The 17071-nt window shown below is 32.0% G+C and overlaps 1 protein-coding gene across 1 annotated transcript; it reads left to right on the top strand.

Annotated features, from left to right (window-relative positions):
• Positions 1–13957: 13957 nt before the first annotated feature.
• On the top strand, positions 13958–16385 carry LOC124370885 (tRNA wybutosine-synthesizing protein 5-like). The gene is made up of 2 exons (XM_046829190.1): positions 13958–14758; positions 16142–16385. The coding sequence occupies exons 1-2, from the start codon at positions 14426–14428 to the stop codon at positions 16256–16258; spliced, it is 450 nt and encodes a 149-aa protein (XP_046685146.1). The 5' UTR covers positions 13958–14425; the 3' UTR covers positions 16259–16385.
• Positions 16386–17071: the final 686 nt, after the last annotated feature.

The following is a 17071-nucleotide window of genomic DNA, read 5'->3' on the forward strand; positions in this document are numbered from 1 at the left end:
CAGAAACAAACATACAAATTGAACAATTAGGCAGTTTAACATTAACATAACATGAGTGACATTAACTGGTTAAACACTAATGAGGTGTTGTATAATGTAGGGGTTTGTACAAATAATTTCAATATAAGGACATTTTTGAGAATTTGTAATTCAAATATATAAGCGTATTGCAAAACACAAAATTAGCACACCAGTTGTATTGAAAGATTGGTAAATAAAGGATTTGCATCATCATAAACGAGTATTTTCCTCCTTGATTTGCTCCTGTAATGTCTCCCAAGTTATACCCGTCAAAGCAAGCTTCGGGTACTTGAAGCTTCCTAAAAAATCTGAAAATCTGGGTACACTCATCCACTTCATGGTCTACATCAGTAAGAATATACGCTTGTACAACATTATTCTGTAGATTAAGAATTTGTCACACGTTTTCCAAAAGTAATTTGCATAAGATAAAACAAATGTCATTTGGAAGACCGCACTGAAGGTCCCAGTCTTTTTTTTTAGTACACTAGGCTATTCAATGTGATGTGCTAAACTCCCCTATCATGTTGTCCACGTTACAGCCCCGCTACATGTTTTCCCACCCAGTTGGAATTCTCTGCCTACCGTTTGACACTGACAAATCGGATTTATTTTCCCGGGTAGCACCAAATATGCTTCACATGCCTCAATTTCAAATTACCATAATATTATTGTACAGTAAGATTTAAATACTTACGTTTATATAAACAGCATTATAAACCATAATGATTGTGTGTTTTATAAAAAACAATTTTTAAAATAGAAGAATACAGTTTTGATATGTAATTGTAAGCATGCTTATGGGTGATATATTAGTAGTACATAGTTGTTTCACTATATAATTCAACTTAACTTACAAATTATAAATCGTAAAATGCAAAGATTAATTTAATTATCATTATAATACTAATTATAGTGAAATATGCATGTCGTATTGTATTTAGTTTTAAGAATTAAAACTACACCGTATAGCTTGAACTAAATAAATATTTTTATAATAAAAGCATAAAAAAGTTCACAAAAGGTTGTGTTGTAAAGTATACAATTTATAAATGAAATTAACTAAGTAGGCAAAATAAAGTCAAATTAATTTTGCTCGCTGTCACGCTCATTTAAAGGATCAAAATGTCCATCACTATCATCAAATTCGAATATTTCAATGAATATTGTCTTGTTCCATCAAAACCTAGGACATGACTATCTACCCATGATAACATATTAAATATTACAATAACATTTATAAAATAATAATTTTAAGTGGTATGGCACTAACAGCAGAGAAATATTGTATGACAAAAGGCTTCAGAACAGTACTAAAGAAATCCGAAATAATGTGAACTATCGATTTACGTAGTTGGTACATTTTGCAACAGAAAGCAGTACAAGCCTAGTAATAAGATGTTAAAATCACAGTCAGTAGGCAACCCAAGACACTTAAAATGAACTGTCATTATTTTTGACGTGACAACGTCTTAAATTAGGTTGCGGCTCGGAGTCACTCATGAAAAAGTGTAACGCCCGGTAACGTTACGATGCCCGTCCAGTGGGTCCGCCGCACGGGATAAAGCAGACAACTATGTTTATTCGTGAAAATGTGGAGTGCTTAGATTCGTCATTTACAACAACTACAACAATAAAGGTAAATAATTGTACACTGATATTTCATTATCGTAAACTATGATTGATTGATTAATTGTTAGATTGACACAAAAGTTGAGAAACTGAGTTTATAGGTTTATGTCATACTATTGACAAATGTTGATAGTGTTAAGTAAATTATTAGTTTAAATCACTCTGCAATCAATCGTAATTCAGTCGATTGAGGAAGAAACAGCGCGTATTTGCTAGTCAAACATTTAAAATAACAAATTATAACCTCTAACCTGTCATAACAGTGCGACCAAAACAAACGAACTAAACCGACCAATCGCCACGCGCGAAGTTAGAATTTAACTGTGTTTAGCAAGAATTTCAAATTCCAATTTTAATAAATGTTTTATTCAACTTTACCATTTACAATAACAAATTTTAATTAATTTCAAATTATGTACAATGTTTTAGTAAACAAAATATATTTCTATAGTTAAAATTTGTGCAATTCTTATTTTCATTCAAATTCCTTGTTCCTATTGTGCAATTTAATAATATTCATATCAATAAATATTTCTACCGAGAAAAAGACGTTGTCACGTAAAATCTTCGCCCGTAAAACCGACTTTACAGGCAACCATAATTTTTTTCTATGATCGGCATTCCATTATAAATGTAAGGATATTTATTTCTCGATTTTTAACAAATATGCAATGAATAATAAGTATATTAGTGGGTACATAATTATGGGTAATTTTTAATGTATCAACTACTAATTTACCCCTCCGATTACATTTTAAAATGTATTCTATTCACAATTTTTAAGAGGCACGTAATTTTACGCCTTCAGTGAAAAACGCAATTTTTCTATTTTTTTTTTCATTTAAATGTGGTTTAAAACGAAACGCCCAATACTTAAAGAATGGATCTTAACAATTTTTAAATACCTTTTTTAAAATAATTACAATTATGTTTATTTGTCAATATTCATTTTGCTCCTGAAATGTCTCCCATACAGTCTATCCTAAGCTGTCGTAGGTAAGTTTGTGGCAGCCTTAATATCAATGGCGGGACTGTAAAAAAACATATAAACATAACCTAATGGTTAGTGGTTACTATTTGGCAAGTTTTAGTGTGTAGTTGTAGATTAGAACTTTTCTACAAACAATGTTTTAAATGTACTTTACAATTTATATATTTCTCTTGATAATAAAAAAATATTTCATTGTGTTGAAATTCAGTGATTAAAACCAAAAAACAGGTACCTGGTTAGCAATGCCGAAACTCCTTTCATGTAACTAACTATTAAATCATTTGCGGACAATTACTTTATTTAATATAAAATTGTCTTCTTTTAGTGTAAAACGATTAGGACAGTAGCTCCATCATAAATATCAATAGGCTAACTGTAATAGATGAATTACAAAATGAGTGTAATTCTAACTGTAGCACTTGTCTTGCTTTGAAATACATGAACAATGGCAGTGTTGTCTAGATTTGATGTAATTAATTTGCTTTTATATATTTTTATAGGAAGATTAAAAACAATATCTACTGTACATCATAGGGATCACCTTATTAGTTGTTTTTCAAACAGAAAATCCCTAGGAAATGAATAGAAACTAGAAAAAATATAACCGACGTGAAACTGGCCATAGATTCCATCCATAAAAAGAACGAGTAGTACCAGGAACTAGTTCCTAAATGAAATCCTAACACTAGTTTTCATCAACTCAAACCGTACAAAATATATATTTAATTAATAACGTGAAGATAAATACTACAAATTAAAGATTTTAAATGAACAAAACAGTAACTTTTTATGATAATACATCCCCTTTTTATAGCAGCAATTTTCAAGACTATACTCAATTAAAAGGCAAGTTTTGAGAAAACCCTATAAAAGGGCCCATACCTTAAAAACGTACGAACCAATTTTGATAAAACTTTCTGTACACATTCACTACATGGTCTAGTATACTAAAATACAAGCCTCATTCTTAAGCCACGCCTATTTCCGGACCCACATCGATTTTACAAGCCTAGTGCTGACAAAAACCAATCTACGGACAGCCATATCTCAAAAACGTACGAGCCAATTTTGATAAAACTTTCTGTACACATTAACTACATGGTCTAGTATACTAAAATACAAGCCTCATTCTTAGGCCGCGCCTATTTCCGGAGACACATCGATTTTACAGGCCAAGTGCTGACAAAAACCAATCTATGGACAGCCATATCTCAAAAACGTACGAGCCAATTTTGATAAAACTTTCTGTACACATTCACTACATGGTCTACTATATACTAAAAATACAAGCCTCATTCTTAGGCCACGCCTATTTCGGAGCCACATCGATTTTACAGGTCTAGTGCTGACAAAAACCAATCTATGGACAGCCATATCTCAAAAACGTACGAGCCAATTTTGATAAAACGTTCTGTACACATTCACTACATGGTCTACTATACTAAAATACAAGCCTCAATTCTTAGGCCACGCCTATTTCCGGAGCCACAATAACTTTATAGGCCAAGTGCTGACAAAAACCAATCTATGGACAGCCATATCTCAAAAACGTACGAGCCAATTTTGATAAAACTTTCTGTACACATTCACTACATGGTCTAGTATACTAAAATACAAGCCTCATTCTTAAGCCACGCCTATTTCCGGACCCCACATCGATTTTACAAGCCTAGTGCTGACAAAAAACCAATCTACGGACAGCCATATCTCAAAAACGTACGAGCCAATTTTGATAAAACTTTCTGTACACATTCACTACATGGTCTACTATACTAAAATACAAGCCTCATTCTTAGGCCACGCCTATTTCCGGAGCCACACATCGATTTTACAGGTCTAGTGCTGACAAAAACCAATCTATGGACAGCCATATCTCAAAAACGTACGAGCCAATTTTTGATAAAACGTTCTGTACACATTCACTACATGGTCTACTATACTAAAATACAAGCCTCATTCTTAGGCCACGCCTATTTCCGGAGCCACAATAACTTTATAGGCCAAGTGCTGACAAAAAAAACCAATCTATGGACAGCCATATCTCAAAAACGTACGAGCCAATTTTGATAAAACTTTCTGTACACATTCACTACATGGTCTAGTATACTAAAATACAAGCCTCATTCTTAAGCCACGCCTATTTCCGGACCCACATCGATTTTACAAGCCTAGTGCTGACAAAAACCAATCTACGGACAGCCATATCTCAAAAACGTACGAGCCAATTTTGATAAAACTTTCTGTACACATTAACTACATGGTCTAGTATACTAAAATACAAGCCTCATTCTTAGGCCGCGCCTATTTCCGGAGACACATCGATTTTACAGGCCAAGTGCTGACAAAAACCAATCTATGGACAGCCATATCTCAAAAACGTACGAGCCAATTTTGATAAAACTTTCTGTACACATTCACTACATGGTCTACTATACTAAAATACAAGCCTCATTCTTAGGCCACGCCTATTTCCGGAGCCACATCGATTTTACAGGCCAAGTGCTAACAAAAACCAATCTATGGACAGCCATATCACAAAAACGTACGAGCCAATTTCGATAAAACTTTTCTGTACACATTCACTACATGGTCTAGTATACTAAAATACAAGCCTCATTCTTAGGCCACGCCTATTTCCGGAGCCACATCGATTTTACAGGCCTAGTGCTGACAAAAACCAATCTATGGACAGCCATATCTCAAAAACGTACGAGCCAATTTTGATAAAACTTTCTGTACACATTGACTACATGGTCTAGTATACTAAAATACAAACCTCATTCTTAGGCCACGCCTATTTCCGGAGCCACATCGATTTTACAGGCCAAGTGCTAACAAAAACCAATCTATGGACAGCCATATCACAAAAACGTACGAGCCAATTTTGATAAAACTTTCTGTACACATTCACTACATGGTCTAGTATACTAAAATACAAGCCTCATTCTTAGGCCGCACCTATTTTCCGGAGACACATCGATTTTTACAGGCCAAGTGCTGACAAAAACCAATATATCTAGGTTATGTGCTAAAAAATCTAATCTATTAAATCAACACACCTGGAAAATCGTAGAGCATATTTAGGTTAATCCTCGCATACATATTGTAGCCACTTTATACATTCTTACATTCATACTTTACATTCATTTGAAGTAACTGTAAGATAAACTTACTTGAAAGTAAACACTTTTTAACACTATTTTAACACACTAACTTTTTACTTTTACTTTAACACACCACTTTTACACTTTTTAAACACTACACTAAACAACTAATAACAACTATTTCCATACGGTTTCTTCTGCCAGTTTTCATTATAATATATTGAATGTGCAGAATAAATTGCATTTAACCTACGCCAGGGACGGTTCACTGCTAAATGCCGGAGCTACCGAACCACTGTCCACTAGCGGAGAGACGGTATTTCAGTAATCAGTACTTTGTAACGGTTACTTTTCTACAGTATCTGTAACGGTTACTGAGAACTAAAAATACAGACAACAGGTACTTTGTATGTAGTACTACTCTGTTACAAGGTACAAATATGTTCTCGTACGGATTACTTTACTAGTCCTGAAGTACTCATAAACTGTGTTTAATTAAATAAACAGTGTTTATTAGGGAATATACTCAGTATTTTCAGCGTTAAAAATACTGATTTAAAGTCTTCTAGTATTTAAAACGTTACAAATATTAAATACTGATTTAGAGTTCTAGTATTTAAAACGTGAACAGTAAGGAAATAATGCTGGTCAAGTATCCAGTGTTTTTACTCAGTATCGCCGAGAGTAACTTGATTTGTTATGTAATACATTAAATGATAAATTCAAGAATATTATCATAGCCGGAAGATTTTAACATCAATGTTTTGAACATAGACAGTACATATAGGAATTTTATATATAGTATAAATACAGAATAGCGTCAACTATTACATTACAATATCCATGTAGTGACTACATAAATCATTAAATAAAGAAGTTTGCCTCAAAATGTTATGTAAATGACAACACTGATTTTTCAATTTTGCTACTATTTATAATATGTCATATTAATTAATATATTGTTGGATGAGCTAAGTTACCTCAAAATATTCTTTAAATGGGTATACTGATTTTTCAATTAAAAATGATTTTAACTTTGTTAAATATGCAAATTTGTGAAAATTAAGAAATAACAAGAATTTGGATCCTATAGCTGTGGGTTTTTTTATTAAAAAGTTCTAAGTGATGTATACTATCTTCATTTGATTTCACAAGCATGATAGTTTGAAAAATATATAGACCATATACGGTAAGGATTCTTAATTTAGAAAAATGCTGTTGGTAAGCGGTAATAATGGTTTGGAGATTAGCGGAAAAGACTGTTTTAATGAGGGTAATTGGTATATCATCAATTCCTGTTGAGTATTTGTTTTCAAAAGCCATTACAATCGTTTTAAAATTCTTTCATCAACCTCTTTAAATTTGAAAAAAAATGAGGCTTGAGGCGGTTTTTCATGACCCGATTGATTAACAAAATCTTTCTGAATATTTGGAAGCACAACTCTATCAACAACACTTAAAAATATCATAAAAAAATCATTAAATATATTTCCAACAAGAATTTGGTCTGATATGGATGTGCCATCCCGGAGTAATTGTATGTTATGAGTGATCTTGGTGCCATTGTTTGATTTTGACTTATTTGTAGATTTCTTAATTTTACTGTCAAAAAATTAATTGTTTTAAATCATTAGTTTTCCAAACCCTATATGTTTTCTCCAATTGTGCAATTTTTTTTCCTTTTTAATTTTTTACATAATCTGAAATCAAACTATTTAGGTTTTTCTCTTTTTCAACAGATATTAATTTAGGAACGCTAATTTAAAAAACATGAACAAATATTGAGTAAAAAAAATCATACTTAGTTTCTACGCTAGCCTGGTAAACTTCTAACCAATTTTCACTAGCCAATAGCCTTAAAAATAAATCTGTGTTAGTTTTTGAAAACTTTTTACAATACCTTAAATTCACATAATAAAGAGTATTTTGTACACCAAGAATTTCAAATAATTGCCCATCATGGTCTGATATACATGTTATAAGGCCAGATGTTTTTAATTTCTCAGTTGTAATATTAGTGAGGAAGTTATCTATGCTGGTTTTCTGACTCGGAGGTAACTCTAGTAGGAAAATTTACTTTATAAACTAAGTTATAAGAATTTAAAATACTAAAACAATTCCTATATGTACTGTCTTTGTTCAAAACATTGATGTTAAAATCTCCGGCTATGATAATATTCTTGAATTTATCATTTGATGTATTACATAACAAATCAAGTTACTCGGCGATACTGAGTACAAAACACTGGATACTTGAAACCAGCATTATTTCCTTACTGTTCACGTTTTAAATATTAGAACTCTAAATCAGTATTTCATATTTGTAACGTTTTAAATACTAGAAGACTTTAAATCAGTATTTTTAACGCTGAAAATACTGAGTATATTCCCTAATAAACACTGTTTATTTAATTAAAACACAGTTTATGAGTACTTCTGTAAACAGCTGTAGTGATTCCTTTACATAAGAGTGGCCTAATTACCGACTGTAATAACTACAGACCAATCTCTTTACTTTCTACCTTTGCTAAAGTGTTTGAAAAGTTAATGAAGAAAAAGCTAATTAAATTTTTAGAAAAAAACTAATTTTTTCAGCAACAATCAATTTGGTTTTAGGAAAGGTTTAAATACTGAAGCAGCATTAAAAAGCTTCATAGATAATGTGTATACAGGAATAAATTCAGGGCAGAAAGTTAGTGGTTTATTTTTAGATATTAAAAAAGCGTTTGATACTGTAGATCACACAATTCTTTTACAAAAGTTATACGGATGTGGTATTCGGGGGAATATTTATTATTGGTTTGTTAGCTATTTAACAAAGAGAAAACAATGTGTCAAAAATTAATAATTCTTTTAGTGACTTCGGTTTATACAATGTGGCGTACCTCAAGGGTCAGTTTTTAGGCCCAGTACTTTTTATAATCTACATAAATGATCTTTGTGATTCAAATTTAAATGGAAATATTACATCTTTTGCAGACGATACAGCTTTATCGTATGTGAAAAATAATTGGGATGATATAGAGCAAGAGATGAATTCAGACCTTAAAGCACTGCAGTGGTGGTTTTCAAAAAATAACATGTTATTAAGCCCAGAGAAAACTAAGTACATCAATTTTAGTTTAAAAACAGATCAGCAAATTTTTAGTAATTCAATTTTGTATCGATGTGTCAATTGTTTGTGTAGTAACATTCAGTGCCAACAGAACTGTGCTGTAGTATCCCAGTGCGAAAATTTAAAATATTTAGGAGTCATGCTAGATAGAGAAATCAACTGGAAGACACATATTGAAATTTTAAAACGCAAACTAAACAATATTTTAAGATTTTTTTTATTTTTTACAATACATTTGCACTGAAGAAGTGTTAAGAATGCTGTACTTCTCTTTGGTCAATAGTAGGCAATAAATATTCTTCCCCTTAAATATATGTTTGTTTATAAAGTTTTTAAAAATATTTTATGTCATAAGTGGCAATTTACCAAAATTAAAAAATAGTTACAAAAACAAATTAAGAAAGCAAGAACCAATACCAGTTCCAAAGCCTAACTTAGCATTTTTTTCAAATAGTTATTGTTTTTTGGGACCTAAAATGTTTAGTATAATTTCTTCAATTATTAGTTGTGAGAATATAAAGTTATTTTCAAAAAACATTAAAGAAGTGGTTATTGGGTTTTGATAAATTAGATTTTCTTCTCTGCATAGATTCCTAGTTAATTAAAGAAAGTAACAGTAAATTTTAGTTTGAATTTATTTAAGTGGATTTTCATTTGCTTTGTAACTGCAGCAGCACACTTTTAATAAATTTTTTTAGGAGCTTATAAAAAATCAAAGTTTTATTGAAATTTTCTTTGAGCTAAAAAAATATTTTTGTAATAAAAGGAACCTCTCCACAGGCACTTGCCTCTAGAGGCCCTAGTTATTTTTGAAAATATTTCTTTTAATTTACGAGTGTTTTTGTTTTAATTTTATTTACAAGAATGTTACATTTTTATTTAAGTTTGCTCATTAGGTTTGTACATTGTGTATACCAATGCATATAATGTGTTATTGTAATATTTTCAAAAATAAATTCTATTCTATTCTATTCTATACTTCAGGACTAGTAAAGTAATCCGTACGAGAAAAATATTTGTACCTTGTAACAGAGTACTAGATACAAAGTACCTGTTGTCTGTATTTTTAGTTCTCAGTAACCGTTACAGATACTGTAGAAAAGTAACCGTTACAAAGTACTGATTACTGAAATACCGTCTCACCGCTAGTGGACAGTGGTTCGGTAGCTCCGGCATTTAGCAGTGAACAGTCCCTGGCGTAGGTTAAATGCAATTTATTCTGCACATTCAATATATTATAATGAAAACTGGCAGAAGAAACCGTATGGAATAGTTGTTATTAGTTGTTTAGTGTAGTGTTTAAAAGTGTAAAAGTAGTGTGTTTAAAGTAAAAGTAAAAGTTAGTGTGTTAAAGTAGTGTTAAAAAGTGTTTACCTACAAGTAAGTTTATCTTACAGTTACTTCAAATAAATGTAAAGTATGAATGTAAGAATGTATAAAGTGGCTACAATATGTATGCGAGGATTAACCTAAATATGCTCTACGATTTTCCAGGTGAGTTGCTTTAATAGATTAGATTTTTTTAGCACATAACCTAGATAGATTGGTTTTTGTCAGCACTTGGCCTGTAAAATAGGTGTGTCTCCGGAAATAGGCGTGGCCTAAGAATGAGGCTCGTATTTTAGTATAGTAGACCATGTAGTGAATGTGTACAGAAAGTTTTATCAAAATTGGCTTGTACGTTTTTTACATATGGCTGTCCATAGATTGGTTTTTGTCAGCACTTGGCCTATAAAGTTATTGTGGCTCCGAAAATAGGCGTGGCCTAAGAATGAGGCTTGTATTTTAGTATAGTAGACCATGTAGTGAATGTGTACAGAAAGTTTTATCAAAATTGGCTCGTACGTCTTTGAGATATGGCTGTCCATAGATTGGTTTTTGTCAGCACTTGGCCTATAAAATTATTGTGGCTCCGGAAATAGGCGGGGCCTAAGAATGAGGCTTGTATTTTAGTATACTAGACCATGTAGTGAATGTGTACAGAAAGTTTTATCAAAATTGGCTCGTACGTTTTTTAGATATGGCTGTCCATAGATTGGTTTGTGTCAGCACTTGGCCTGTAAAATCGATGTGGCTCCGGAAATAGGCGGGGCCTAAGAATGAGGCTTGTATTTTAGTATACTAGACCATGTAGTGAATGTGTACAGAAAGTTTTATCAAAATTGGCTCGTACGTTTTTTAGATATGGCTGTCCATAGATTGGTTTGTGTCAGCACTTGGCCTGTAAAATCGATGTAGCTCCGGAAATAGGCGTGGCCTAAGAATGAGGCTTATTATTTACTATAGTAGACCATGTAGTGAATGTGTACAGAAAGTTTTATCAAAATTAGCTCGTACGTTTTTGAGATATGGCTGTCCATAGATTGGTTTTTGTCAGCACTAGGCTTGTAAAATCGATGTGGCTCCGGAAATAGGCGTGGCCTAAGAATGAGGTTTGTATTTTAGTATACTAGACCATGTACTGAATGGGTACAGAAAGTTTTATCAAAATTAGCTCGTACGTTTTTGTGATATGGCTGTTTATAGATTGGTTTTTTGTCAGCACTTGGCCTATAAAGTTATTGTGGCTCCGAAAATAGGCGTGGCCTAAGAATGAGGCTTGTATTTTAGTATAAGTAGACCATGTAGTGAATGTGTACAGAAAGTTTTATCAAAATTGGCTCGTACGTTTTTGAGATATGGCTATCCATAGGATTGGTTTTTGTTAGCACTTTGCCTATAAAGTTATTGTGGCTCCGGAAATAGGCGCGGCCTAAGAATGAGGCTTGTATTTTAGTATAGTAGACCATGTAGTGAATGTGTATAGAAAGTTTTATCAAAATTGGCTCGTATGTTTTTGAGATATGGCCATCTATAGATTGGTATTTGTCCAAAAATAGGAGAGGTCTAAAATGAGAGTAGTAATATAATACAGTAGACCATGTATTCAATGTAATGTATTAAGTATAATCTATAGATAGTTTTGTATTTGTTCTTTTTTTAAAATTATAAAATTTAATTTTAATAATATAATTTAATCCTGAAGTGATTGAACTGGTTCAGGAACTAGGTTAGTTGTAGTTCAGGAAACTAGGTCAGGAGTAGTTCATGAACCAGGTTAGGATTCAAGTCAGCGGATTAGTTCTTTTTATGGATGGAATCTATGGCCAGTTTCACACTGCTAAAAATATAGAGGTACATAAAGCCCTAGACCTAAGTATTAAAAGGAGCCTTGAAATTACATTAGAGGAACTAGTAGTGAAACGGGCGTACACTAATGCCTTAGATTCTCAGCACGGGCTATAGCAGCTGTTTCTTTGCTGATGACAGAATGAAAACCATTCCTCTAAATAGTACCTTTCAATAACACATCAAAATTGTATACATCTTTATTTGTTAACGATAGGCCTATCTAGCATTCCTTACAAGAATAATTATAATTTGGAGCTATGTTTGTCACATAATGGTTTTAATTGCCTCTATGGTTTTTGTTGTTCTCACCTAAGAGAAGCTTAAAAATTGCACTTAGTCTTAGCAAGATTTTTGCCTTCTTTCAAAGTGACAGGATATTCTGCATGGTTAGTCTTTTTCTTTCGTTTATTCATTGTGCGGACTAAAGAAAACATCCTTGGAAATTACCTCTAGAATAAATTTAAAATACAGCTGTTGCTAGGCTTAATTTTTTTTTAAGCGTTTCTCTCTGTGTCCCATGACAGTCATAATCAATTTGTAGTGAACATTAAATGCTACAAACGAGCCAAATTGCCACCATTAACAATTTGACACTGCATACTGTTAGAATACAAATTACAGAATAGATACCAAAACTCATTCGCTTCATTTGGTCCACTTGTGTTAATTTGGCCAGCTCTATAAATCTTTGTATCAGCCTTTGGTAATGTTTAATATAGGTAAAGGTTAACATAATATCAGGTGGCAAAATAAAGCGTAAGAGTAATATGATAATTAATAGACTTAAAAGTGTAAATGGAGAGTGGGTTTAGTGTTGGAAATTATCACACAGTAATAAAGTTGAACGTATAAATACTTTCTCAAATACAAAATTTCTGTTTTTTGCAAAATAAAAAATGCTCTGGAGCTCTATTTTTACCTTCAAATCCATCAATCTCTGGTGAAATCCAGTTGTATGACAAACCTATAAAGCATGAAACATTTTGTTACATCTGACAAAATTAAAGTTAATTGGTTCTGGTGTTTTTATTGTAAGTCGGTTTGATGTTTTTAGTTGTATTTCTCTTACTTACATGTATTTCCGGATTAATTAACAATACATTTAGGTGTAAATAATGTTACAATTACTACAAGTTAGCAGATGAAATGCCTGCTTCAAAATCATGAACTGTGTGTACATAATTTGTTTTTAAAGCTCAATATTCTGTTCACTATTTGTTAACTTACTGCAAATAGAGAAACATATGTTTCAACAATGGCAGGATAATTTTTCCTATATTTGGAGGACAAATGGTTTAATATTTTGAATAATTCTTCTCTAAATAAGTAGTTTTTGTTTGTTATTACCTCAAAATATATTTAAATGTTTCCGCCATCACATGTTAGCAGGTTGTGCGGACTCACATGATCCTTCCATGTGATCTTTTTTTTCTAAAGGGCAGCCTATTTGTCAAGAATCTTTTGTGTACTGGAGGTATGAAATTATCTCCAGCAGTTTTAGTTTCAGCAGTCCTACAAAATCCTAAATACAAACAACAAGGTATTCTTGAGGAAGGTTAATATCCTTGTTGAAAGTGCCAAAATTATTCTTAGATTGTAATGCAGGACAGTAAAACAGAATTAGTATTATTCGTAATTACAGAGAAAACTTAAGCTAGCTTAATAAAAATACCTTTTATTCCAAGGTCTTGAGTAATTGACCTTATGGTGGTCATGAGTTCAAATAGTAGCCTAATACATACTATTAAGTTCAGAAAATACCATCCTAATGGTTTTATACATGCAGTTTTTGGATTATCATATGTATACATATATTGTAAATAAAATTATGGAAACAATACATTGACCAAAATTAATCATATTTTATGTTTACAGGTTATTCTAAAAGATGAACTTATCGAAAGATTGTATTGAGGTTTCCGCTTTACTATGATATACACTCAAAGGAAGACTTTATTTTTCAAATCCAATGTAAAAGGAAACCTGCTGTATTAAGAGGGTTAGACATTGGAGACTGCTGTGAAAAGTGGTCAGTTGAATACTTGACACATCACATCGGACATTTAGAGGCAAAAATACATGTTTCATGTGAAAGTAAAATGGACTTTATCAACAAAAACTTTTCATATAAAACATTAAGTTTAGCGGAGATCATTAAACGAGCTTCTGCAACGATAAAAGAAAATTACTTCTTCCAACCACAAGAATATTATTATTTAAGATCTCTGAGCAGTGAAAGAAGGGGACGTGAAGTTTCTGACATTAAAAAACAATTTGCTCAAATAGCAGATGACATTGTAATACCAAAATTTTTCAATGACGATGATTTCTTTTCAAGTGTTTTGAGAGTTAGTTTCAGAAGGTGTTCAGTTGTGGACTCACTATGATATCATGGATAACATATTGATCCAAGTACAAGGAAGAAAACGTGTTGTACTGTTCGATCCATCTGACATCAGTTATTTGTACATGGAGGGTGATAAATCTCGTGTGCTAGATATTGATGAACCAGATTTAACTTTATTTCCAGAATTCACAAAAGCGACAAAATATGTTTGTACTTTGGAGCCTGGTGATGTTTTATTTATTCCAGCACTTTGGTTTCATAATACACTAGCCCTAACATATGGGGTTGCAGTGAATGTCTTTTGGAAAAATCTTGATCATGAGCTGTATGATAGGAATGATTTCTATGGAAATAAAGACCTTTTACCAGCTGCCAAGGTTAGTTTATGTCAAAGTAACTGGACTTTCTGTGATCGAATACCGATCGTAAAAATAAATATGAAAATCAAGCATTCAGCCAGCATTTAATTACCTGGTATATTGATACATAGTGTTGATGAAACTAACTAACTTAAAAACAAACAGTTGATCCTAACAGAACCTAGAGAAATTCATAACAATTTATATATACAAAGTTTCTGAGTCATTGAAACAAAATTATTTAATTTTTTTAATTTTTACAGTCACAAAACTGTAAAACAGTAGAAACCTCTTTAATATGGACTATACATAATTGGGACATAAGTAGTCTGGATTAAGTGAAATAATCCTAACTCCTCTACTAGTTATATAGACATTTCTGTACTGGCAAGCCCATTATGCAAGGGGGTTTTCCAAACTTGTATAAAATGTGCGAATGCTTTATGCAAGGGTATATTTATTACATAATGTATATTTTTGCAAAAGTATGAAGAATTTGAATTTTGAACTAGAAAAATATTAGTAGTGCAAAACTATACTGCAAAAACTAGTGGTTGCTGAGCAATTTTAGTGCAAAACCTCAAATATCCTGGTTGTGTACCAAATTTTGTTTGGATAAAACAAAATATCTAAAAGACACAGAATTTATTATCTAGTAATACAATATGAAACATTGTGTAAACATATGTAAGATGTTCATATTATACTAACATATACAAATTCACGAAAATGTAATGTTTTTTTTTATTTGTCAATATGAAGTTTAGTTAATGGGAAACATGTAGATATTATTCTTATTAGGGTTTAAGAGCTTTTTTATGGTTAAATATGTCATAGAATTGGTAATGACAGAGACTCAATATTAGTCGTTTTACATTACAGAATGAGTCTAGAGGAACTCAAGGAAAATGAGTCGCTTACTAGTAGGAGGGTTATTGTGAGAGAAGTTGTGTACAGTAATTAAACTGGTTTGATCAGTCCAGTTTATTATACACCTGATATGATATCTAATTGGATAAATTAAATATCCATCATGTATTTCATTCATTAAAGTGAAATAAAAATGTTTAAATTTAATACATTAAGGGGATATCATAATGAGCTTTTTATTAAGATTTTTTTGACTTCCAGGATTCTTTGTTATGATGTAATTAAATGAGTCAGTTTTTTTTTTTTAGATATCTTGTGCTGTAATCTTAAATTTAATAATTTATTTCATCCTTTATTTGTTAGAAAAATGTACACAACCATAATATTACGCTCCTCAGTGAAGATTACAGTATGAGTAATCGCTTCAACATTGTGCATTGTGGCTATTGTTATATGTCAGTTGTGTAAACTATTGTAAGACAATAAAATATTGTACTGTTTATTATTATAATCACATTCTGTTTCTTTTAGGCCCTGCAAAATGTAGAAAATGCTATTAAGCTGCTGAACACATTACCACCACAGTATAAAGATTTTTACTTGAAGAGGTGTCTGAAGAACATTGAAAAAACATCTGCAGTAGACTGAAAATAGTGAAAAAGTGATAATTAAATATATGACTGCAGTACCTACTGAAATATCTGTTTCATTGTATTTTTAACACTTTGTAAAATTCATCATTTCTATAAATGTAAAAAATTTATTTTTTGTATTTGTTCAATGTCATCATCATCATCATCATCATCGTCAGACGTTTCCGTTCTCACGGGTCGTCGTACACAGCCTCCTCCACTTTAGTCTATCGTTCCAGGTCTCCTCTTCATCCACCTGTATTTTCTGTAGTCCCCTTCTCTCTATGTCTTTCCACACTTGGTCCTCCCATCTTCCTCTCGGTCTTCCTCTTGGTCTTCTTCCTCCTTCCTCCTTCTCCAGTGCTATTCTAGGCATTCTATTATCTCCCATCCTCTTCACATGCCCCATCCACTGTATTCTTCTTCCTTCCATTGTCTCTTGCAGTGAAACTACCTTCAATCTTTCTCTAGTTATTTCGTTCCTTATTCTATCTCTTCTTGTAGTCTTCTCTATCCCTCTTAAAAATCTCATTTCTGCAGCCTGCAATCTGCTTAAATCATTTTTAGTCCACGTCCACGTCTCTGCTCCATATAATAAAATTGGTTGGAAATAAGATTTATACATCAATACTTTTGATTCTTTCCCAATGTTCCAACTCCACACAATCTTCTTTACCATATTGAAAAACTTTCCACTCTTCCATATTCTGTTTCCTATCTCTTCTCTTATTGTGCCCCTATCTGTTATGATACTTCCTAAATAACAGAATTCTTTCACCTTTTCAAGTCTTTTTCCTTCAACTAACACGTCTTTGTTATTTCCATCCCT

Source organism: Homalodisca vitripennis, unplaced genomic scaffold, assembly GCF_021130785.1.
Source record: "Homalodisca vitripennis isolate AUS2020 unplaced genomic scaffold, UT_GWSS_2.1 ScUCBcl_622;HRSCAF=3039, whole genome shotgun sequence".
Classification (NCBI taxonomy): domain Eukaryota; kingdom Metazoa; phylum Arthropoda; class Insecta; order Hemiptera; family Cicadellidae; genus Homalodisca; species Homalodisca vitripennis.